The 24864-nt window shown below is 43.5% G+C and overlaps 1 protein-coding gene across 6 annotated transcripts in view; it reads right to left on the reverse strand.

The window, feature by feature from the left end:
• Positions 1-24864, reverse strand: part of phf2 (PHD finger protein 2) — a 217640-nt gene that overhangs the window by 22276 nt on the left and 170500 nt on the right. For 4 of the 6 annotated variants that reach the window (XR_009790230.1, XR_009790232.1, XR_009790233.1 and 1 more), the window contains 3 exons: positions 14961-15119; positions 8189-9132; positions 8007-8108 (listed from right to left, as the gene is read on the reverse strand). Coding sequence is in view for 1 of the 6 variants with exons in the window: in XM_061785746.1 (XP_061641730.1) it covers positions 14962-15119 (158 nt within the window). In the remaining 5 variants the exon portion in view is untranslated. The remainder of the gene's footprint in view (positions 1-8006; positions 8109-8188; positions 9133-14960; positions 15120-24864) is intronic. The other 2 variants (XR_009790231.1, XM_061785746.1) reach the window with 2 other exon arrangements.

A 24864-nucleotide genomic window follows, 5' to 3' on the forward strand; every position in this document is an offset into this window, starting at 1 on the left:
AATCGGGCGCTACTCGATGCCTTTTTTCAAGGATTATCCCCCGCCGTCAAGGATCATTTAGTCCCGCTCGACCTGCCGACCGACTTGGACACTCTCATCGCTCTCGCCGTAAAAATCGACAAGAGGCTTTTGGATCGTGAACTGGATGGAGATCGGCGGAGGGCTGTGTCACCGCGCACTTGGAGGACGAGCCTCGGTGACCAGACAAACCAAGGCAGATCCCCTGTTTCCGGTCTCAACCCACTGGTTAGCGTCCCCACGGATGAACCCATGCAACTGGGCAGGTTCCGTCTCTCCCCTGAGGAACGTCAACGCTGGCTGAGGGAAGGGCGGTGCTTCTACTGCGGTCAGTTGGGTCATTCCGTGAGCAACTGTCACGTCAAAGTTGCCGGTAGCAAGGGCACGGGAGAGGTGAGTCTGAATTTCATTAAGGAAGACCCTACACGGGTTCTTCCTAAAGTGACACTATGCTCTCCTGATCAAGAAATTCATACATCTGTATTAATTGACTCTGGTTCTGATGCTAACTTACTTAACTCCCTCCTCGTTAGACGTATGCACCTTAGAACCTTTCAAATAAAACGCCACCGCAACACCTATGCTGCAGACGGCAGTTTTATGGGCAAGATCACTAACCGCACCCAAACACTCACATTGACATTTCCTGATTCTCACTCGGAACGCATTAGTTTTCATGTTTTTGACGCCATGAATCATGACCTTATCTTAGGGAACCCATGGTTGAAATTACATAACCCCCACATTGACTGGTCCTCTGGGCAGGTTATGTCATGGGGCAGCAATTGCGCCCGGAACTGTTTCAAGCCGCCATGTGATATTCAGGGCTATGTTTCTAAGGACAATCCACAGACCCCATCTGGGGATCCTGACTTATCTCAAGTGCCCACCTGTTACCAGGATATTAAAGACGTTTTTTCCAAGTCCAAGGCCAAATCCCTTCCACCCCACAGACCTTATGACTGTGCTGTTGACTTGCTGCCTGGAACCACACCCCCACGAGGGAGGTTGTTCTCTCTTTCAGGGCCGGAGCACAAGGCCATGAAGGAGTACGTGGATGAATCCCTGGCAGCCGGGATCATTCGCCCATGTACATCCCCTGCGGGAGCAGGATTTTTCTTCGTGGACAAAAAGGACAAGACCCTGCAACCCTGTATCGATTACCGGGGTCTCAACGAGATAACTATAAAAAACAGGTACCCTCTTCCCCTCATCTCCACTGCCTTTGAGTTCCTGGAGGGAGCCAAGATTTTCACCAAACTGGACTTAAGAAATGCGTATCATCTAGTCAGGATAAGGGAGGGGGATGAATGGAAAACAGCATTCAACACACCAACGGGACATTATGAGTATTTGGTAATGCCTTTTGGACTTACTAACGCGCCAGCTGTTTTCCAAAACCTTGTCAATGATGTCCTGCGTGACATGTTGAATGTTTATGTTTTTGTCTATTTGGACGACCTTGTGATATTCTCCCCGGATGAGGAGACTCACATTATTAATGTCCCCTCTGTATTGCAACGGTTACTGCAGAATCAACTATATGTCAAGGCTGAGAAATGTGAGTTCCACAAGGCGTCCGTTTCTTTTCTGGGTTTCATCCTGGCTCAAGGTGAAGTCAAAATGGACCCTTGCAAAGTCGATGCAGTTATTAATTGGCCTACTCCCACGTCACGCAAAGATGTACAAAGGTTCTTAGGGTTCGCAAACTTCTACAGAAAATTCATCAGAAATTTAAGTTCTATAGCCTCTCCTTTGCATGATCTTACCTTGCCACACAAACCTTTTGTATGGAACCCGCTTTGTCAGGCAGCTTTTCAAAAACTTAAATCGAGCTTTACCTCCGCTCCCATCCTTACTTTGCCAGATCTCAAACAGCAGTTTGTGGTAGAAGTCGATGCGTCTGATGCCGGAATAGGAGCAGTGCTCTCCCAGAAATCTCTTAAGGATGATAAATTACATCCTTGTGCTTTTCTCTCCAAAAAACTGACCCCAGCTGAGACAAATTATGACATTGGTGACCGTGAACTGCTGGCAGTCAAGGTGGCTTTGATGGAGTGGAGGCACTGGCTAGAGGGGGCACAGACTCAGTTTTTAGTATGGACAGATCACAAGGTAATACCACAATTCTCACCGTAGTTGACAGGTTCTCCAAAATGGTTCACTTCATTGCACTCCCGAAACTCCCCTCAGCTAAAGATACTGCAGAATTAAGGATCAATCAGGTATTCAAATTCCATGGTTTCCCCAAGAATGTGGTGTCTGATAGGGGTCCCCAATTCACTTCGCAATTTTGGAAGGAGTTTTGCAATCTCATAGGTGCTACCATCAGTCTGTCATCTGGGTTTCACCCTGAAACCAACGGCCAAACCGAGAGGCTGAACCAGGACCTGGAGACTGGGCTCCGATGTCTCGCTTCACAGGAGCCGCGATCCTGGTCTCAGAAACTGGTTTGGGTCGAATTCTCCCACAATTCCCTCCCCTCTGCATCCACTGGTCTATCGCCTTTTCACGTTGTGCATGGTTACCAACCATCTCTGTTTCCTGCCATAGCCCCAGAGTCCACAGTTCCAGCAGCATTGACCTTGGTGAGACGCTGCAGGAGGACCTGGGAGGACACCAGCCCCAAACTACAAAGTGGGTCAGCGAGTTTGGCTCTCGACCAAACATATTCCACTCCGGGTGGAGTCCAAGAAGCTCGCTCCCAGGTTCGTTGGGCCCTTTCCCATCACAAAGATCATCAACCCTGTCACCGTGAAGCTGAGGCTCCCAAGGTCGATGCGGGTCCACCCTGCTTTTCACGTCAGCCTACTCAAGCCAGCCCGGGAGTCCCCTCTGGTCCCGCCTTCCAGGCCCCCTCCTCCCCCCCGGTTTGTGGATGGGGGCCCTGTCTTCTCTGTGAAGCGGCTGTTGTCGTCTCGTCGGAGGGGGTTTCAATAGCTGGTGGACTGGGAGGGCTACGGGCCTGAGGAACGTTCATGGGTGCCGTCTGCATTTATCATGGATGATTCGCTCATTCGGGACTTCCACGTTGTGCATCCAGGGGCCCCGTGGCCGTCTGGGGCCGGCCGTTTAGGGGGGTTACTGTCATGGGTGTGTGTTCCGGGTTTTGTCTTCCCCCTGTTTCACACACACCTGCTCCTGTGAGCATCTTCACCACCTGTGCCTCGTTCACCCTAATTACCCCTTGTATTTAACCTCGTGTCTCATTCCCTCTCGTCGCCAGTTCGTTGTACCTTGTCGTCGCGTTCCAGCATTCCTTGTTTCCACGTCACAGATTCACAGTCAGACTTGACCCTGTTCCAATTATCGACCTCGCCTCTTTGCCTCATGTTTTTGGATACTGTTGCCTTTCTTGGATTGCCTGCCTGTGTACCGACCTCTGCCCGTCTATTAAACATCTCTTTTTGGAAACTGTCCATTTGTTTTGGAGTCGTGCATTTTTGGGTCCTATCCTCTGTTCCGTTCATGACAGTTAATACATCACAGTCTGAATTTGGTGCTGCCACAAAAAAGGACAAACTCCGACTGCAACGGACAATCAGAACTGCCGGAAAAATCATCAGTACCTCACTACCCACCCTTGAGGACTTGCATGCTGCCAGAACTAAAGCATGCAAAATCCTCTTGGACCCTTCACATCCTGGTCACTACCTCTTCCAGCTCCTTCCTTCAGGTAGACGCTATTGATCAATGCACACTAAGACCAGCAGACATTCCAACAGCTTCTTCCCTCTTCCTATTAAACTGCTAGAGGGTAAATGACTCTCCTTTGTGTGTTTTCATGTCTCAAAAGGTTATTTTGTTTTGTTTCCCCCCCCCAAATTGCTGTCTATTGATGTACGACAGCGGCTCTAACTACTGGAGACAAATTCCTTATCTGCTTTTGACATACTTGGCAAATGAAGAGGATTCTGATTTTGAGAAGGAGACCTCAAAGTACAGTCAAGGACTGGAACCTCAAAGTACAGGAAATCATTACAAAGAAAGAGGTTAGCTAATAAGAAGTGGGACAGTAAGAGGACTGAAGCAGGAGAAGTTTTTTTTCTAGATAATAAAGTTTGACCCTCTGAAAGTCAATGCAAGAGTGTTGTGCAGCATATCTCGAGCGTGCAAAGTTGACACGAAGTGCTTTGAGTTGCCTAAATACAGTTTACCTTCATCTAGCTGCAGCTGACATAGAAAATCCTGGTGAAAACAACAAAATAAGAAAATCTATTCCATTCAGCTTGTCCCGTTAGGAGTCGCCACAGTATGACATCCTTTCCCATGTAAGACTATCTCCTGCATCCTCCTCTTGAACATTAACTGCCCTCATGTCTTCACTCTTCCCTAACCCATCTATCAACTTTCTCTTTGGTCTTCCTCTAACTCTTTTGCCTGGCGGCTCCATCCTCGTCACCCTCGTAAGAGAGGACACAACCTTGGGGCGCCCAAGGGCTGATGCTGCGTGTGGATGAGGTGGTCTCTCCCAGCCTTACTTGCTGTGTCCTGCCCGTCAGGAAGCTGTAAATCCACTGGCAGATGGCAGGTGATACGCTGAGCTGGAGAAGCTTGGATGAAAGGAGTTCATGGATGATGGTGTTGAACGCTGAGCTGAAGTCCACGAAAAGGATCCTCGCGTAGGTCCCTGCACTGTCGAGGTGTTCAAGGATGAAGTGCAGTCCCATGTTGACTGCATCATCCGCAGACCTGTTCGCTTGGTAGGCAAACTGCAGGGGGTCCAGCAGGGGACCTATGACGCTCTTGAGGTGGTCCAGCACGAGAGGTTCAAAGGACTTCATGACCACAGATGTCAAGGCGACAGGCCTGTAGTCATTTAGACCCGAGATTGCAGGTTTCTTGGGGACTGGAAAGATGGTGGAGCATTTGAAACAGGATGGTACTTTGCACATTCATTACAGGTATGAAAGAGGATGAGTGTGGAACAATACAAGGTGAGGAAATGGTCTCGTTATCTTAAATCCAATAATTAATATTATATTCCACTGGTTTTAAACCACAAAATAATCCTAAAATGGAAAAATTATGCCAAAATGCCACCTTCTGTATTTGTGAAGGTGGTAGAAAGTGATGGGGGGGGGGGGGGGGTGTTGGTGGTGGGGGTAAACCCATCCCTTTTTGTCCTGCCATAAAAGGAGCCAGAGCTGGGAGCACAGAGATTTTTTGGGAGTTTTGGTGGAGAAGTCTTTCTTTGGTCTCACCCCGACCAACTCGCCGACGACAGGGCCAAGCAGGACACCCACCACACCTGAGGTGGCAAGGACGCATCGGATGATTCCCGGCTGCAGAGCCTCCTGCAAGCGCTCCGAGCTACCTTGTTTGGGGGCCCGAGCTCAGTCCGAGGGAACGGAAGCGGACGCAACGCACCCGCTCTGAACGTCTTGCGAACAGAGACACCCGAGAGACGTCCTGCCTGGGAACTCGTTGCCCTCCTGCTTTTTTCGTATTTTCCCTTCCTCCCTTCCGTCGAATCCACCTGTTCTCGGTGCAGACTGGGCCGGCCTAACACTCGGGAGCCTGACTCACCTGCCTCAAACATGTTCCAGACACGTAAGTCCAACATTGCGGTCTACTAAAAGTATGGATTAGTGCATATTTGGGTTTATATTAATGAGACCAGGAGTCCCCATTCTGCTCATCTCACATCACAAATCCCTTCCTTTGCCAATGTTCGTTTGTACCTTGGTTGTTTTGTGTTTGTCTATGTTTTATCCTGTAGAAATTATTAAATTTTCTATAAAATTCACCACTTGCATTGATTGTGTGTGTGTTTGGGTTCGAAACGAAACCTCTGGAAAGCCTAGAACTCAAAGTTTCTAAAGTGTAGCCACCTTCCGATAAGAGACTGATTAAAAAGGTTTGTCGTCATTTCGCCTCAAGTTAGACTTGTAAAAATATGACGTGGTCCCCCTCATATATATCAAATATCTTGATTTATAATGCTGTAATTTAAAATTACGATAACCCGGAAGTGACGCAGGTGCCACTTCCAACTCATCGTTTCCTTCAAAATTAAGCACAATTCTTATTTCATTCATAATCGCTACACTTGTCTCCACCTGCGCCCTGAGCCCTCCGGCCGGCCGCGCACCTGTCACCAATCAGGCCTCGTTACCACCTGCATTTAAGCCTGTCCGATCCCAGAAATCCTCGCCAGAGTATATTGAAGCTTCCCTAGCGGTACAACGGCTCCCCAGTCTCCACGTAAGCTACGCAAATCGTTCTGACCTCCGTGTTTTTCCTTGTCCTCAGTGTTTCCTCCGTGTCCCTCCCCAAGTGGATTACTGCCACCACGCCGCCAAGCCCGCCTCCTGTCCTCGTCACTGCCTGCTACACATTCTCAGCCTCAACATCTCAAGGGCCATCTACATTTCCCTTTTTAATAAACTGTTCATCACAAATTCTCAGCCTCCACCTGCTCTTGGGTCCCGTCTCCATCCTTTCGTGACATGGTCCTTCTTGACTGGGACCCCAAGGGGGTCTAGAAACTCATGTATTTACCCAAATACTCTACAAAACCAGAATATCCAAAATTGGTGCAATATATAAAACATGGTTTGTTTATTAGGATATTTAGTGTTGTGTGCTGTCATTTTTTTTTTAAATTAATCTTCGAAACACTGTTGTGTTTTTTAAATATTTTCTAAATTCTAAATTGTCCATAGGTGTGAATGTAAGCGCAAATGGTTGTTTGTTTATATGTGCCCTGCGATTGGCTGGCGACCAGTTCAGGGGGTACACCGCCTTTCGCCCAAAGTCAACTGGGATAGGAAGGTGCCAGCACACCCATGACCCTAGTGAGGATAAGGGTTTCAGAAAATGGATGGATGGACGGACAGACGGACGGACGGACAATCCTGGAAGAAATGGGTCTGTAGGGTCATTGATCCTCAACAGGCCAAAAAGGGATGGGGCAGTTTGCAATAAAATAAAGCGCTTATTTCAAAGTTCATAACAATATGGGAGGAAATTTGTTTTTTGTTTTTTTTAACCCATGGAATAAAAAGTGCGAGTGATGCTGCTGGCATAATTAATTTCCTCTTTCATAATTGTAAAGAATCATATATAGGGAAGGATAGGCCGACAATGCAACAGTACTTTTCCATTCCTTTTTGTACTGACAACCAGAGTGCATTTATTTATAACTTCACAAGGGGAATTAAGTTTTAGGACAGCAAGGGATTGCATTTGTTTTATTAACAAAGGTCTAGTCTGAATAATTATTTATTTTATTATTATTATTATTATTATTTTAAACCTGTCCTGTTCAGCTGCATGGCCTTGCAGAGTGATCGAGCTGTATGTCTTTGTGCTGGAACAGTTTTGCTGTGCAACATCAGTGTCTCTCACAAAGTACTACTTTGTAGCTGGTGATTCAAATAAAGAGCAGTCCAGCTATGCAGAAGCATTTAAAAGAGACCGCTCTTTTTCATAACATATAAATGAAAGCGATTGGGAAGTGATTGTTTATTACGCAATGCACAGTGATGGTGCAGTACCATAAATGTGCAAAGAAATGCACGATTTCACTGTCGCCACACTATTTTTGCTATTTTCCTTCATAAAAAGTATTTGATTGTTGTTACTTTTTTATTTACACAAGAATACAGTTTAACTGGTGTTTTAAACGTGCAATGCATTGTGGGTTACTTATTCATATCAAAGTGCGCGGTCATAAATCGGTCATGGAGGGTAAGTACTGTCTCAATGAAGGACTTAGAATGCTTAGCTTAATTAATATTTATAATGAAAAGTGAGAACTTTAAACTTCGTCTGGAGTCTGGACTGTGAGCTGGTTTAATGCGTCACGTAGTAAGTGCCTACATGATCAACCCACCCCCTACCCCCATGAATCGCCCGCAGTTTTGCTCGTTAAACAGCTGGTTAAACCTGTCACTGGGAGCGAAAATGTTTTCTCGCCCTTTGCATCAAAATTACTGTGGTGGGAGCAATGGTGTTTGTGTGTGTGTGTGTGTGTCACTCACTTTCATGTTTCTGAAATGACAACATCGAGGAGAGAATTTCTCATTTCACCAATTATTTGTCTCTCTTCATTCCTCGGTTATCTCCCGACTCCTGAGTGGAATCTTTGGAGGGAAGAGCCAAAGTAAAGAGAAAATGGAAAATTGAGGGCAGAGGAGGTTTTAATTCAAGAAATTAGATTTACCCCCTTGAATGAGTTCTTTGCACATAACGAATAAACCATAGCCTCCTGCCTGAGGAAAAAGGGTGGGACAGCCTGTGTCCAGGTGAGTCGGGTCAGCTGTAATCCGATCTGCACGCCCCCTTGTTCTGGAGACATGCAGGTCTGTATGGATGGAAGCTGATCACTGATCAGCTGATCACCTTCTCACCAGCACACACAGTGTGCTGCAGTCTGTGCCTGTCCGCGGCAGTGGCACCAGCGTACCCTATGGGCTTAATGATGGCCGTATAGAACTATACCAACATCCTGGCTGGCAGCTTGGAAGCTTGAGTTTCCTCAGCTACCACAGGAAGAACATCCTCTGCTGGGCCTTTTAGATGAGAGAGCTGATGGTCGGCTCCCATTTGAAGGTCCCGGGTAATAGTGGTACCCAGGAAGGAAAAAAAGACTTTTGGCAATCAATTATGTTGTTTTTAAAGTGCTACTTAAATATAATTGAGTTGAGAGTCAATGGGGAAACATCTTTGCGACCAAACCAGAAGTTGTGTCTTAAAATGAGAGACAAACAAAACAATTTTACTCACCATTAGCTGTATACTATGTATCTTTCTCATCTATTCATTTTCATTATTTCATTTTTGACTTATTCAAGGTGATTCCCTACCGCCCTCTATTGGCCAGCTGCCACTGCAATATTCTCACTATCGCTCCTCTGGACATGTCCAAACCATCTATAAGTCTGGTCTCCAAAACATCTAACCTTGGCTATCCCTCTGATGAAATAAAAACACCCTCCCTTCCCTCACCCTCAACCTCCCTCAAATGAAATAAATATCTATCCATCCATCCATCCATCCATTTTTATAATACTTATCCTCATTGGGGTGACGAGTCTGCTGGAACCTATCTCAGCTCACTATCACAGCTCAAAAGGTGGGGTACACCTGGACTCGTCGTGAAATATACTGTGAAAAAAATAAACAAATAAAGTGCAAATGACAATGTATCTTATAATCTGTGAATCAATTTGATAATGGCACTTTTTTGCATCTGTAGCCCATTTTCATTTCTGTTGGAAGGTTTTGCTGGCTTTCCCATGAACGTTGGGATATTTGGTTTGTAGATGCAACTTTACTTTTAAAGGCTTCACTAATTCTTTACATAGCATTACAAATGGTAGTGGTAAACTTTACACTATTGAAAGAAGTATGAATGGGCAAATGTACCGAGACATTCTTGACAAAAATATGCTGCCACCTATGAGGATGATGAAAATTAAACAAGGGTGGACGTTTCAGCAGGATAATGATCCAAAACATACTACCAAGGAAACTCTCAGCTGGTTTCAAAGAAAAAAAAAAAAAAGCTTCTACAATGGCCGAGCCAATCACCTGACTTGAATCCAATCAAAAATCTATGGAAAGAACTGAAACCCAAGGTCAGTAAAAGAAGCCCACAGAACCTTCAAGATTTGAAGACTGCTTTGTGTGGAGGAATGAGCCAAAATCACACCAGAGCAATGCTTGCGACTTGTTTCTCCATACAGGAGGCATTTTTGAAGCTGTCATTGCAAACAAAGGCTTTTGCACAAAGTATAAAATAAATACCAGTTGGTTTGTACAATACTTTCCCCATGTGTCATTTCACATTATTACACACAACTTAATTTCTGATCTTATTTGTTCTCCTTTCTTTGTATGAATGGATTACTTGGGTGGTTCCCAACATCTGGTGAACTCTTCAGGTCAATAGCAACTTTGGAAATATATTTAATGAGAATATGGTGACGTGTTAAATACTTATTTCAGTCGCTTTAGACACAAACAACCAGACTGAGTGGGAACTGAAGCCACACTGTCTGCACCAAAGTCAGGTGAGTGTACCACTACACCATCAGTGACCCTAAGCTTTTTCTCTATTTATAAAATAAATCATCAACTAAATAAATTGTGCTGTGTACAGCAGACTGTAAATTTAATTCCCCTTAAGGGATTATAGTCAGTAATATGTTTTTTTTTTAAATTAAATTTAAATTACTGGAGCTTTTAAACAACTGATACATTTCTACCACCTGTATTCTAACATAGTGTCTCATGGATAACAGTAATATGTCTTCAATTGACCACCTATCTAGTCCTGCAGCCCCGATGTCACACATGTGCAAACCTAAATTATTTTTGCAGTCCTCTGTATGGCGATAGCAGCCCACGAATGGGCCTCATGGTTTAAGAATCGCTGTATCAGAAGACATCGAAAATGATATTAGTGACTCCGAATTCAGTGTGGTTGGAGAGGAAGTAAATTACACTCAGATGTTGGAATCTGACAATGACAATTACTTTGTTTACATGCAATAGCAGAAGAAAGAGATTTGAAAGTGTTCCTTGGGGTCATGGTTTGGGGTTGTGCTTAAATCCAATGTTTATTTGGCATTTTAAAGAAACTCCAGTGATACCATGCATCAACACGTGTCTTAAATGGCTGCACAAATGATTGTTTTGCTCAACTAAAGCAAATGCTAAATCTAATCCAATGGGAGATCTTTTTAACAAAGTGCTGAAGTCACTCAACCTTGGAATAAACAAACAATCTCAAAAATTGCTGCGTTTCCAGGCCATGTTACTGAAACAACTGCACACACAATACATTTCAGCAGGAGAGTGTTCAGAGCTGCTGTGTGGTCATCTGCAGGTAATTATTCATCATTGCAAATAGTAATTCCATTGACACGCTGTGCTGATGAAACAGCATTAGCCCATTTTGAAACAAGTGGGACTTATTTTCTACCCTCTGTTTTTTCTCAGCAGCCAGATTGCCCGGAGAGATTTACTTTCTCTGGGCTGTGTAAAAGATAGGATCTAAGTCATTAGGACTCATTCATTGCCATGTGCCACACTGCAGCTCAGGTTCCTCCGACCTCAAGGTCAAGCGGCTGAGAGCTCCCTGAACTCCAGCACTTCCTTCAAATATTAACAGGGTAGTTATGTCGTCAAAAGCCCTGATATAGAACATTGGCTCATTTCGATTATAGCCAATCAAGTGGAGCAGGGAGGACTGTGGTGATCTCCACCGGATGGCTGCACCTCAATGTCTTAGAGAGGCTTTAAAACAGAGTAGGCTTATATGGTTGAAATTATGTGGTCATGTGCATGCCTGCTGTAATGTTTTCCTTTAACCCAGCTGTTGGGCTCCAAATTTCAAACAGGCTGATTGCATTTGGAATAGTTACATTTTAGATTTTTACAGAGGACACTTAAGCCCTGTTTACATGAAAACAGCCTCTTTTTTTCCTATATTATAAATGATCTCGAAAATGTCCACACAAAACCATTGAAAATAAATCAAAACAATATAGTGTGTGAAGTTCTATAATGCTGTCCAACAAACAAGCGGAAAATTGAGAAGCCACAAAAACTCCAAACAGACGAAACATTGCATGCGCAAAACATGTCGTTACATTACCCGAAGAAATCTTTACAAATATCTTTGGAGTAGTATTACGCTAAATTAGAGATAAAATAAATATTTAAAAAAATTACAATTTTACAATTGTCATGACCAAAACGTTTAAAATCAGTAAACCAGAGATTACTAGGGAGAAGCTCCTGTCAAAACCCCAAAACACCATTCTTTTTTTCAATTACATTTTATTTGATTTTAAAATACAGTGGAACCTCGGGTTACGAACTTGATTCATTCCGTGACCCCTCTTGTAACCCAAAACGTTCTTAAACTGAGGTAATGTTGTCCATTGAAATGAATGGTGAACTTTGACCTTATCTTTCATCTTAATCCCATCTCTTATGACCTTTACCCCGGCCTCCTGACCTATCCTATGACCTACAAAAAATGTTTTTCACCTTTTTTGATGTCCTTTTGACCTTTATACTGCCTACATTCTGCTTAATATCAAAGAGTTTGATGGATACATTATTATTTAGCATCATTGTTTTCCATCCATCCATCCATTTTCTGAGCCGCTTATCCTCACAAGGGTCGCGGACGTGCTGGAGCCTATCCCAGCTTTCAACGGGCAGGAAGGCAGGGTACACCCTGAACTGGTTGCCAGCCAATCGCTTGGTACATATAAACAAACAAACATTCGCACTCACATTCACACCTACAGGCAATTTAAAGTCTTCAATTAACCTACCATGCATGTTTTTTGGGACGTGGGAGGAAACCGGAGTTCCCGGAGAAAACCCACGCAGGCACGGGGAGAACATGCAAACTCCACACAGGCGGGATTGAACCCCGGTCCTCAGAACTGTGAGGTAGACGCTCTAACCAGTCGGCCACCGTGCCGCGCATCATTGTTTTGTTGAAATAAAAAAGAAATATGAAGAGGTATATTTAAATCTGTCCTTCCACTGGGATTTCTAAATAATTAACTCCAGTTTCTGGAGTACGAAACTGTTCACAACCAAAGCTGATATATCATGTTATGAGGTACAAGATGGGTGATGGTTAGAGGCCAAGGGAAGAGTTGATTTTAATGGAAGTCATTTACACCATATATGCCTTACTGATTAAACTATGAAAATTGAAAATCGGATAAGGATTAAGAACATTATTCAAATTTGAAACTCGGATTGAACAAAACACGTCACACTTAAAATCTTAGGGTTCAGTGTCTTGCCCAAGGACACTTCGACATGCGGACAGTCAGAGCTAGCCTTCGGTCACTGGACGACCCGCTCTACCTACTGAGCCACAGCTGCCCAATATGTCATCTTCACTCTCGGGAATTTGTGGGATTGCCATTTATGATCTACAGGTATTTTCTCACAGGTGTTTCGTACTTTCCCAAACGTTTGCTGCATTTCTTGAAATGCTGGCTTTTCAACTTTAATTAAAGGGCAGTATTTCTTTTGAGATGAAGCAAACTACACTTGCTGTGAGCACAGTGTTCTGTTTGTATTTTCTTTGTCAATCAAAATGCCTCATGAGGCAGTGAGTGTTTACTGTCAGGAAAAAACTAATCCTGCATACTGTGGGCTCACCTTGCTCATTCGGTTTGAAGCTGAAATATTCCAACTCCAGGCTCACTCATCGTTATTCATGCTGCACTTATATCATATATAACATATTGGCCATGAAAATAAGGCAGTGTTAAATGTTATTTTACTACATGTCGCGGGGCAGCAAAAAAATGGATGGTGGACCACAAATGGCCCAACAGCCATAGTTTGTACACCCCTGATTTAAACACTTTTCTTCTTACGCGTGTCAAGTGGAGCAAAAAACCCTTCTTCAACCTCAACCCACACCCGTCGCTATGCGGGCCATAGGGGACAAGATGCTTGTGCCCCCCACCATTCTTTTTTTCAATTACATTTTCCATCCATCCATTTTCTGAGCCGCTTCTCCTCACTAGGGTCGCGGGCGTGCTGGAGCCTATCCCAGCTGTCATCGGGCAGGAGGCGGGGTACACCCTGAACTGGTTGCCAGCCAATCGCAGGGCACATAGAAACAAACAACCATTCGCACTCACAGTCATGCCTAGGGGCAATTTAGAGTCTCCAATTAATGCATGTTTTTGGGATGTGGGAGGAAACCGGAGTGCCCGGAGAAAACCCACGCAGGCACGGGGAGAACATGCAAACTCCACACAGGCGGGGACGGGGATTGAACCCCGCACCTCAGAACTGTGAGGCTGACGCTCTAACCAGTCGCCCACCGTGCCGCCCAATTACATTTTATTTTATTTTAAAATACAATGGAACCTTGGGTTCCGAACTTAATTCATTCCGTGACCACTCTTATAACCCAAAATGTTCTTAAACCGAGGTAATGTTTTCCATTGTAATGAATGGAAATGCAATTAATCCGTTCCAGCTGCAAAATTAAATTATACTTACCTTTTTTTTTTATCAGTGTGTGTGAGATTAAAAACAAATATAGTGCAATATAGTAATGTGTGAAAACACACTATTATAAAGAAATAAAACAAAATAAAAAGAGTTTATTGTTCATTAACTTTAACTAATGCTAGATCAGACTACAAGACAAATTTGGCTTTTCACGATTGCACTATGTCACACGACTGCCATAAAATATTGCTGTATATTGGTCAGCCACTGGCAACACTACAAGACATTTATTACGATACCACTCTATTCCATCTTTTACACTCACTGGGCTTTATCTTGTCAAATCAAACACAGTCGGGGAGGCGGGACCGGATATACCCGTTCCCATGGCAACGGAAACAATGGATCGCATCAATGTATTGTGTTGGGAAAAAAAGAACAAAAAAAGAGGAAAAACTTGTAGTGGTGTCACCGGTGCTCGGGAGTGGACGTTTTAGGCTTTACATTCAAGAAGAGCTTGAGGTATTTTCACGTAATTTTAATACGGCTCGCAAGGAGGCAACGTAATATTATGTAGCCTTGCAAGCTAGTGCTAGCACAAACCTTTTCACGCAAACATGCCGGCGTTCTGTCCAATCATTTTCTAAAGCTTCGGTAAGAATTGGTTCGTGCGTGTAAATAAACGTTGACAACGGTGAGCAAGGGAGGCGAAGCGCCAATCGCAATTATGCAAATCTATTGGTCGACCTCAAAGTGTCACAGTACACGGAAGATGGAAGCTAGCCCAAAAGATAAATAAATACACACATGCTAGACTTTTCATTTTGGCATCGTAGGGCTATCATAGGGCAAAATCGTTGGTCGTGGATTATGTCATGGGCCCGATCTGGCAAATCGCGCACGATAGCAAATTGGGCCAATGCTCTATAAAGCCTACCCTCTCCGGCTGACGGTGCGGCCACCAGATTTAAAACGCTCACCTTATTTCTGGCTTGAAATCTGAAGCTGCCCCACAGTGCCGTCACAGGGAAGTTTGACAAAGGTGATACCAATTGAGGTGGGTTTTTTCTGCATGTAGGTCCAAGCCGCTGGTCTTCCAGGCGAATGTTGACTTCCGTTGACCAGGAACAAATGAAGACCTCGAGACACAGTGGATTATTCAATTGCCAACGTGTCAAAACAGCTGCTTTAAAAGTCAGATGACCAAAAAGCCCCCCCGCCCCCCAAATTCTTGGTCACCAGTTTATAAAGGTCTGACTATCAGTGTGTGGAATTAAACCCTGTGCCTGGGCTTCACCGGACTGCGGGCACTTCCCATAGCCACAGTTTTTGTTTTATTTTCTGCTGGCCGCAAGGTGGCTCTCTTGTCCGTGAATCAAACGCACACGATGGCGTCAAAAAGTCTCACTTGCCCAACAGATGTTACTAGTTATCTCTCTGAGGAATTCCTTTGATGGAGAAATACAAAGAAAAGATGGTTGGCTCGGTTACTCTTTTAAATGCACGAAGGCATACATAAAGCTTCGGTAAACGTTGGTTCATGTGTGTGAAAAGGTCTGAATTAAATAATATTTCAATATACTACAACCAAATCTAAAACTATTCCCTCTGAGCCCAACATATCAAAGACTTCATCACTCCATCAGGCAATGCGCATTTGTATTATTTGGGCTTCGATTATCAACCAACGCCGCGCAATAAAACCTGAACCTGTATGACGTCCTGACTCGATGGAAAATGTCTTGCACTGTAGAAGTACCGAAAAAAGACTCCTATTAATCCCATTTGGAAGAATAACAACATGAAATTGCAGTCTCTGTTAATGGTCTAAACAATGTTGTTCTGAGTGTGGCCCTACAGGTTTCTGGAGTCCTTGCCTAAGAAAACACCCACTAAGCCAACGAAGTGAGACCAGGCAGCTCCGGCTAAGAAAACCTTTAGCTGGTTTGTATCACATGGGTTGTTCTTTTTAATTCAGGTGAGTATAGCGTTAGCAAAGTAACAAGTGGCCAGCATCTTTGTGTAATTTTCAATAACAACATGGAATGAGTACTTCAGACACCTCTGAGATCCTCCGTAACAAATAGAATTGCTGTAAAGAAAGAAAGAACAATTAAGGATGAAATACATGACCTATTCTTTTGCCCACATTGCTCTTGTCACAAATAATGTTCCATGTTCGCTGTTTAAGTTGAGTTTTTAGGAGAGGCGATAACATATGAAACGTCATGATCATTTTGACACATCGACCCCTCGGAGTTATGAGCCGTACAAGCGTACTGGTGTATATGTTTAGCTGACACAGTCGTAGACTAATCAAAAATGTCGAGGACATCCATCCATCCATCTTCCGCTTATCCGAGGACGGGTCGCGTGGGCAGTAGCTTTAGCACGGACGCCAAGACTTCCCTCTCCCCAACCCCTTCATCCAGCTCTTCCGGGGGCATCCCGAGGCTCTCCGAGGCCAGCTGGGAGACATAGTCTCTCCAGCGTCTCCTGGGTTGTCCTCGGGGTCTCTTCCCGGTGGGACATGCCTGGAGCACCTCAACAGGGAGACGTTTGGGAGGCATATTGGGAAATAATTAAGTTATGCTGTCTTACTCAAATTTGTAGGTATTTGTTCACCAAAATTTCTTTGGGTGATATCACACAATAACATTCCCAAAATGGCAATTTTCCCCGATACAAAAAACAAAATTTCTCCGGAACCCATCATGCGATTTTCAAAATTTTTGGTAAATTGAACACTGGTTGAAATTACCCTTACATCCAGACTCCGCATTTTGACAGACTGTTATTTTTGGCAAATCTTGACACGTTTGTGGGGGGTAGGGGGTGGTTTCAGATGAAAACACCAAACAACCACCCCTATGTTTTTTAATGTGAGGGTGAGCAGCACTTAAGAAAATCAGCAAAATGATAAAATGATACTAGATCGGAAGCCACCCAGGAGAAATTCAATTACCATGTCGGAATTTTGTACAGTTGCCCAAAAAACTGTAGCGAAAACAGATCAGCATCTGATACGATCAACCAGCTGTCTTGACTCAATACCATTTTACTTTTTCAAAACTATTGCGAAGTCTGTGCTAGCTGATTTGCAGCAAATAATCAATTGCTCACTTCAGTCAGGTGAGTTTCCTTAAACTCAAAGTAGCTGCCATTAAGCCTCTTTTAAAAAAATAGAACGCAGGACGCTTCCATGTTAGCAAGCTATAGACCCATCTCAAATCTCCCTTTCATAGCCAAGATTGTTGAGAAAGTTATTTTTAATCAACTCAGCAAATTCTTGTACTTAAATTGACTTTTTGACGAATTTCAATCAGGGTTCCGAACTCATCACAGTACAGAATCAGCTCTTATCAAAGTGCTAAATGATATCAGGTTGAATACTGACTCGGGACAGGTGTCAATTCTTCTCAGTTCGGCTTTTGATACGGTAGATCATAACATACTGTGAGACAGGTTGGAAACGTGGGTTTGGCTAAATGGAACAGTCCTTAAATGGTTCAGGTCCTACCTGGAGAAAAGGAGTTATTTCGTAACCATTGTAAAAGTTCAATCTCATTACCTATGGCATGTTGTCAAACCCAAGGCCCGGGGGCAGATGCGGGCCACCACATAATTCTATGTGGCCCACGAAAGCAAATTATGCTCGTCAACTTCAGTAATTTTTGCTAAAATCTGTACTGCATTTTTCTGTTACCAAACCGTTCTTCTAATGTAACTTAAGCAATACTTGAACAAACTATTGTCTTCTGATTTATCCCTCAATTTGTTGTGTAATGGTAATAATATGATTTGGTGATTAAACATTTTACTGTTCTAACGGACCTCTGAGGGAAATCATAACTACAATGCGGCCCGAGACAAAAATGAGTTTGACGCCCCTTACCTATGGGGTCCCTCGATGGTCAGTACTTGGACCCCTCTTTTTCAGCCTGCATATGCTATCCTGGGGGCAAATTCTTCAAAACCTTAAGATTGACTATCATAGCTATGCAGATGACACAGCAGTGTCTCCAGATAACTACAGTTCAATTGAGGTGTTGTGTCACTGTCTGAAACAGATAAAAAACTGGATGAGCCAAACCTTTCTTCAATTAAACCACAACAAAACTGAGATAATTGTTTTTGGCAGGAAAGAAAATAAGATTGCTGTTAGTAAATACCTGAAGTCACTCTCTTCAAAAACCAAAGACCAAGTCCGCCACCTTGGTATACTGATAGATTCCGACCTTACTTTCAACAGTCATATCAAATCAATTACTTAAAACGGCCTTCTACCAGCTGAAGAACATATCCAGAGTGAAGGCTTGTATGTGCCAAGCAGACCAGGAGAAGCTCATCCATGCTTTCACTGTATCTCAAGTAGACTTGACTACTGTAATGGTCTTCTGACTGGACTCCCCCAAAAGAGCATCAGACATCTGCAGCTCATTCAGAGTGCTGCAGCTCGGATTCTGACCAGAGCAAAAAGGTCAGAACATATTACTCCAATTCTAAAATCTCTACACTGGCTCCCAGACAGCTTTAGAATGACTCAGGTCAAATAGTGGCGCACAGAGTCCAAAGCAAACATGGTGAAGCACCATTTAGCTGTTATGCTGCACACAAATGGAAAAAGTTGCCAACAGAAGTGACATCAGTCCCAAGGGTGAATGTTTTTAAGTCCAGGTTAAAAACCTTGGTTCTCATGCTTTTTAGAGCTTTTCCACTTTTAAATGCTCTTTCTAGCACTGTATGCTGTATTAATTGTATTTTTATTTTTCTCTTTGTTTTAAATGTTTATAAGCTGTTTTCTTTGTTTTTAAATGCTTTTAATCATGTAAAGCACTTTGCGTAACCTTGTGTAAAAAATGCACTATATAAATAAATTTGCTTTGCTTTAAAATACACACAAGTTAAAGCTACTGTATTTACGTTTAATGGTTGCCAACCATAGAGAAGACAAAATACAACCCACCAAGCAGTCAAATGCACAGTTGTCTACTAAAATTGTGGGGGTGATCTTTAGAGTCAAATAAAATTATAAGAAATCCACATGCTCTCTCAAGGCCCTCCTCGGCCATCCTGTGTCGGGGTCGCACCACCAGGCTTTGGTACACACTCCCATCTATTCCACGGTTGGGGTCGCACCACCACGCCTCATCGTTCCTGCCTGGCAGAAGAGGGGAAAACAGCCACGACAACCACCTTAGGCTCTTTGAATGGATCCCGGGACGGATTTCAGCAAATGGTGTATGGGTTGGAGAAACTCACAACTGAAAGGAATACTCCCTACAAGATACATCTGTCTGATGACACACAAAAACTGATGACCTTTGCATTCCTATCCCTGAACTCTCAGCCAGCGGGCCGGGCCTAGAAATCACCGGACATCTGTTTTGGCTCAAGTGGACCCATGGAACTGGACAGGGACCCCTTCGCTGCCTCATGGGACTGTAACAAATATCCAACCTCCACATAAACACAAAGACTGACTTATTCCTTTTATTCCTCCCAGGTCACAGGATGTCTGTGTCAAGTCACATTGACACTTAATCAGATAAACCTCGATATTTCCCCCCGTCGTAAAACCTAGGGAGGACAAAGACTTCACTGTGGAGACACGCAGGATGACCCAGGTCTGTGGGTCTCCTTATGACTCCCACAGCGTGATTGTGGGAAGGAATTGATTGATGACTGTTGAAAAATGGAACATGGTTACTCCTCGTTAATGGAACATGATCATTCGGCCAACGCGAACCTGGGAGGAGACTGGGCTTCCCGGCCTACGTGGGTCACCGCAGAGCAGAGCAGCGGCTACTAAAAGTACCAGTTACGCTCCCAGCCAACTGTGAGCTATCTGAAGTACCAGTGGGTCCTGAAAAAGGCCGCAAGAGGCAGGGTCGTATTCTCCCACCGAAAGCGTGACAAACAACTTCCCCAACAGTCACCGAATGACTCCAGCAAACAAAAGAGACAAGCAGCAATCTTCTCGGTAATCTAACCGTTAATGACACGTCAGAAAAATTTTACTTGAAAACCACACTTGAACGTACGTTCCAATATGACGGCCTCGTGGACACTGCAGCAGACGTCACGGTCATGTCCGAGGAAGTGTTTGACTTGACTCACTTCATGACAAATTACAGCAGGAGGGTCGGACGCTAGACCTCCAACACTGCGAAATGACAATTCAGCCCTTTGCCTTAGTGAACACCCAATTAAACTTGTTACGTTGGACAATAGGGCCATATTCCATAATTCATCCTGTGTTCGTGTCACCTGTCAAGTCAGTACCTTTGCTCATTGTACAGGATCTGCTAAGTCGTTTCATGCCATTGATTGACTATACTAGGCGCGAGATTTGGTCACTGGTCCGAAGACCCCTGCAAATAAAAGTACGAATTAGTGCATATTTGGGTTTATATTAATGAAACCAGGAATCCTCATATGCATTCACTACATGCCCATTCTGCTCATCTCACGTCTCAAAATCGCTTCCTTTGCCAATGTTCGTAGATACCTTGTTTGTTTTGTGTTTGTCTGTTTTATCCTGTAGAAACCCCTTTTTATTGTTAAATTTTCTATAAAATTCACCACTTGCATTGATTATGTGTGTTTTTGGGCTCGGAACGAAACCTCTAGAATGTCTAGAACTCAAAGTTCCTAAAGTTTAGCCACCTTCTGATAAGAGACTGATTATAAAGGTTTGTCGTCATTTCGCCTCAAGTTAAATTTGGAAAAATATGACGTGGTGCCCCTCATATCTATCAAATATCTTGATTTATAACGCTGTAATTTAAAATTACGATAACCCGGAAGTGACGCAGGCGCCGCTTCCAACTCATCGTTTCCTTCTAAATTACGCACAATTCTTACAAATCCAATAAAAGCTACACCAGCCATGAAGTTGGCGTGAGGCACCACACATTTCCATGGTCATTTCACTCTTGATACATCTGAACTTTGCCGTGAGAAAGAACGTACACCACGTTTTTGTGCGTACGCAGCTTTTGTACATGAGGCCCCAGCTGATCTACGATCATGAGTTGCACAACAATGGTTGTCAGACTGTACAAGATTAGTGCCTTATAATTTTGGCGAAAATACTATCTTCACACAAATCCCAACTTCGCTCTATCTTGCTATGACTCAACTCATTTCACGCTCACATTTTCATTTTTAGCCCAGCAACACACCTATTTCCCTTTTTGTACGGCCTATTTACAGCGGTCTGAGGAGATAACGTCTAATCCCAATATTCAGAGCGGAGGGGTAACAGTAAGGCGTGAACGTTTCAATAATATAGAGATCATATAAGAATTTCCGCACCTGAAAACAGAGGGGTTCCTGATTTAGCATCTTTTTATACTGAGGTGTTGAGTAATGCAAACAAAATAATCAACGAGGTCATTTCAATTGATGTACCCGGTGATATCGTACAATTGGAGTTGGTCGGTGAAAATGTGAGACAGTATGAGATCATTCAGGTGACAGATGACTCGAACATCCACGAAACATTCTGAAATTTACTCGATCGTGCAGTACAATCTAATTCAGAAATCATGGCTGATGATAACCTTGACTTTGTAGTACAAAATAACAAAATAATCAACGAGGTCATTTCAATTGATGTACCCGGTGATATCGTACAATTGGAGTTGGTCGGTGAAAATGTGAAACAGTATGAGATCATTCAGGTGACAGATGACTCGAACATCCACGAAACATTCCGAAATTTACTCGATCGTGCAGTACAATCTAATTCAGAAATCATGGCTGACGATAACCTTGACTTTGTAGTACAAATTGTATCCAATCAATGTGGAGGCGGCAGACACAAAATGTCAGAAATGTTGGATTGTCAAATACTCAAAAAGAAAAAACATCTTTACATATCCCTCAACAAAGACAGTAATCTATGTTTCGCTACATCACTAGCCTACTTATTAAATAATACACTGACATCCGCAGCCGCTATTCAACAAGCACATGAACTTCAAAAAGCTGTAGGTCTGAATGATCAGACAGCTGTGGGGTTAGCTGATATCCATAAATTTGAGATGCATTTGAAGCGTAAAATAGTTGTCCTGTACAAAAAAGAGGAGGGTCACCCATTAAGTAATTTTGAGACAGACTACCCAAAATCCGCCGACACCTTGCTATTGTTTCGGACACAGAACCACTACTGCGGTACAATTTCAGCTACTACTTTTGTTGGTTTTCCTATGAAGGTCATCAGAACCCACATACCCATCGTTGTGTGGGGCACTGTTATGTCTGTGTCGATCCAACTAGCATTCAGTCAGGGTTAACATCCATTGCGTGGATTGCAATAAAATGTGTGTGAATGAACACTTGGACCCCAAAAGTCATTTTATGATTTCCAAACCTGTGTGGATTCAAAAAACAAACAAACCCCCTAGTCTGTACAAAGACACTCCAAGGGCTCGGACAACACTACGGAGATGATTGCGTTGAGAAATTTCTTCTGTATTTCAGGAATCCGCATTTTAAAGACTCCACCTTTATAGCTCATAATGCCAGATCGATTGATTGCTAACTCTTAATCTCCAGAATGACCAAGATGGGTATTGTAATCAAACTTATCATGCAAGCCAGTAAAGTAATCTGTTTTACAGACACAAAGTACAAATCAAAGTTCATTGATTCACTGTCATTCCTCACTATGAGTCTCAGTGCATTACCTAAAGCATTAGATTTTGAAAATCATGTGAAAGGGCACTTCCTCCACATCTGTAGCTCATAAAAGCATCTAGAATACGTGGGGCCCTACCCCCCACCGAACGACTACGGTATTGAACGCATGTCAGCGACCGTATGTGTGGAGTTACTCGCTTGTAACCATGAGAAATGTCAAGGTACATTTGACTTCAAGGAGGAAGCTTTGTTGTAGTGTACAAATGATGTTGACATTCTAGCTTGAGTTGTAAAAATTTTGAGACGGGTTCCTCAATTAGACAGGTGTCGAACCCTTTAATTCGTGCACAATCGATGCTGAGTGGATGTCTGTTTTTCGGACTTGATTCCTGCATTCGAACACACTCGCAATAACTTCGCCTGATAATTACAGATGACAACATAAAGCCTACGCACACGCGTCTATCCAGTATCTGGAGTATGTGATGTACAGTCAAAACATTTTATCAAACATGCATTGAACGCCGCCGAAGAAAAGATCGGCGGGTAATTTGTTGATGGGTATGCTGAGATAGAAGGTGTGAGATATGTATGGGAGTTCCAAGGGTCTTTCTTTCACGGCTGTCCCGAATGTTTCGATCTATCTGCGACGTGTGTCTTATCAGGCCGTCCCTTCCAAGAGTCGCTTGATAATACACACAAAAAAGTGCATGCATTAAAAGCTGAACCAGGCGTGCATCTCATAGAGATGCGTGAGCATGAATGGAAAGGGATGACGAAGTCACACCAGGTGTGAGAGAATTTTTGTGAAAATTTGACTTCCTTCAACCTCTTTCTCCCCAACAGGCTCTTTTCGGAGAACAAGATCGTTCATGTTATGCTAAACCGCTGTACCTGATGAAAGGGTATTGTATGTAGATGTCACTTCATTGTAGCCTTTTGTTAATAACACCTGTTCGTATCCGATCGGTCACCCCACCCTCATACATGCCAATTTTGATGAGCCTCAAAAGTACTTTGGTCTAATCCGAGCCAAGATTTACCCACCTCGTGGCCTCTTTTTTCCAGTGGTTCCTCATTAAACAGCCAAAGGTAAATTGCTATTCCCACTCTGCGAAGGTGATATAGAGTTTTATGGCGTAACTGGTCTGGGGGGTAAACAAGGATGTTTATAGCAGTATAGCATATAATGTAAATCAGATAAGGGTGTGGGAGTGTGTTGCAAGAAGGCTCCCAGCAGGGTGCATGTGGAGGCCACAAAGAACAGAAGACAATGGCTGCGGGGGGCCACTGTAAATATGAGATGCAAGACTGTGGAGACGGCGTCTGGAGACGGTGTCTGGAGACGGCGTCTGGAGACGGCGTCTGGAGCCAGCGGCAAATGGCCATCATTCTGCAGAGCAATGATGACGTCAGATGGGACCATGGACCAATCAGACGACAGTGATTCCATATTTACTCTTTCAAACATTGTATAAGTCGGGGGCAATAACAGATAGCTTTGTTCAGTCTGCGCTATCTCTGCTGAGGCTAGGATAATTGTATCTGCTGACCCAGAGGTCTGTAAAATGTATAGACTACTCTGTCAGGAATAAATTGGTTGACTTTTAACACGTTGTTATAATTGTAGTTCTTCCACGAAAACAAACATGCATGGAACCTCTTGGGTAATAGGTGAAATTAAGGAAATCAAGGTTCCTTCAAATGGTGACCCCGACGTGATCCTGGAAGGGCATTAGATAAAAAGACAGAGGAGTGGACAGGGATTCAATTGGACTACAATCTCCCCGGTGCACCGACAGAAAAAGGTGAGCAGAAACCTGTTTGATTAAATCACAAATTCTGCACATTGGAAATTGTGAAATTTGGGAGACTTTTGGTACAGTTGTTTCATTGTTTCAATAGTTACTAGGACATTGTGTTGTTATTGTTGTGTTAATCGGAAGTCAGGGTAACGAGGTTCCTGACAAACCAGGATAATAGAAAATCCTGGGAGAAAGTAGGGTAACAAGGTACCTACTTGTCCTGTCGTAGACTGACTTGAAATCGGACGCGGTTTCAAATTGTAACGTTTTGGTAGACGTTGGGGATTTGGGGACCCCCAAAAACCGATTTAGAATAAGATGAGTGTGCCACCAAAACCCTGGGATGTGAATTGGACAGTCGAGTGTAGCGGTAATGAATGTGATATGTGTCGGAGTGATTACCAGAAGTCATTGGAGGATATGTGGATTG

Source organism: Phyllopteryx taeniolatus, chromosome 9, assembly GCF_024500385.1.
Source record: "Phyllopteryx taeniolatus isolate TA_2022b chromosome 9, UOR_Ptae_1.2, whole genome shotgun sequence".
In the NCBI taxonomy this organism is placed as follows: domain Eukaryota; kingdom Metazoa; phylum Chordata; class Actinopteri; order Syngnathiformes; family Syngnathidae; genus Phyllopteryx; species Phyllopteryx taeniolatus.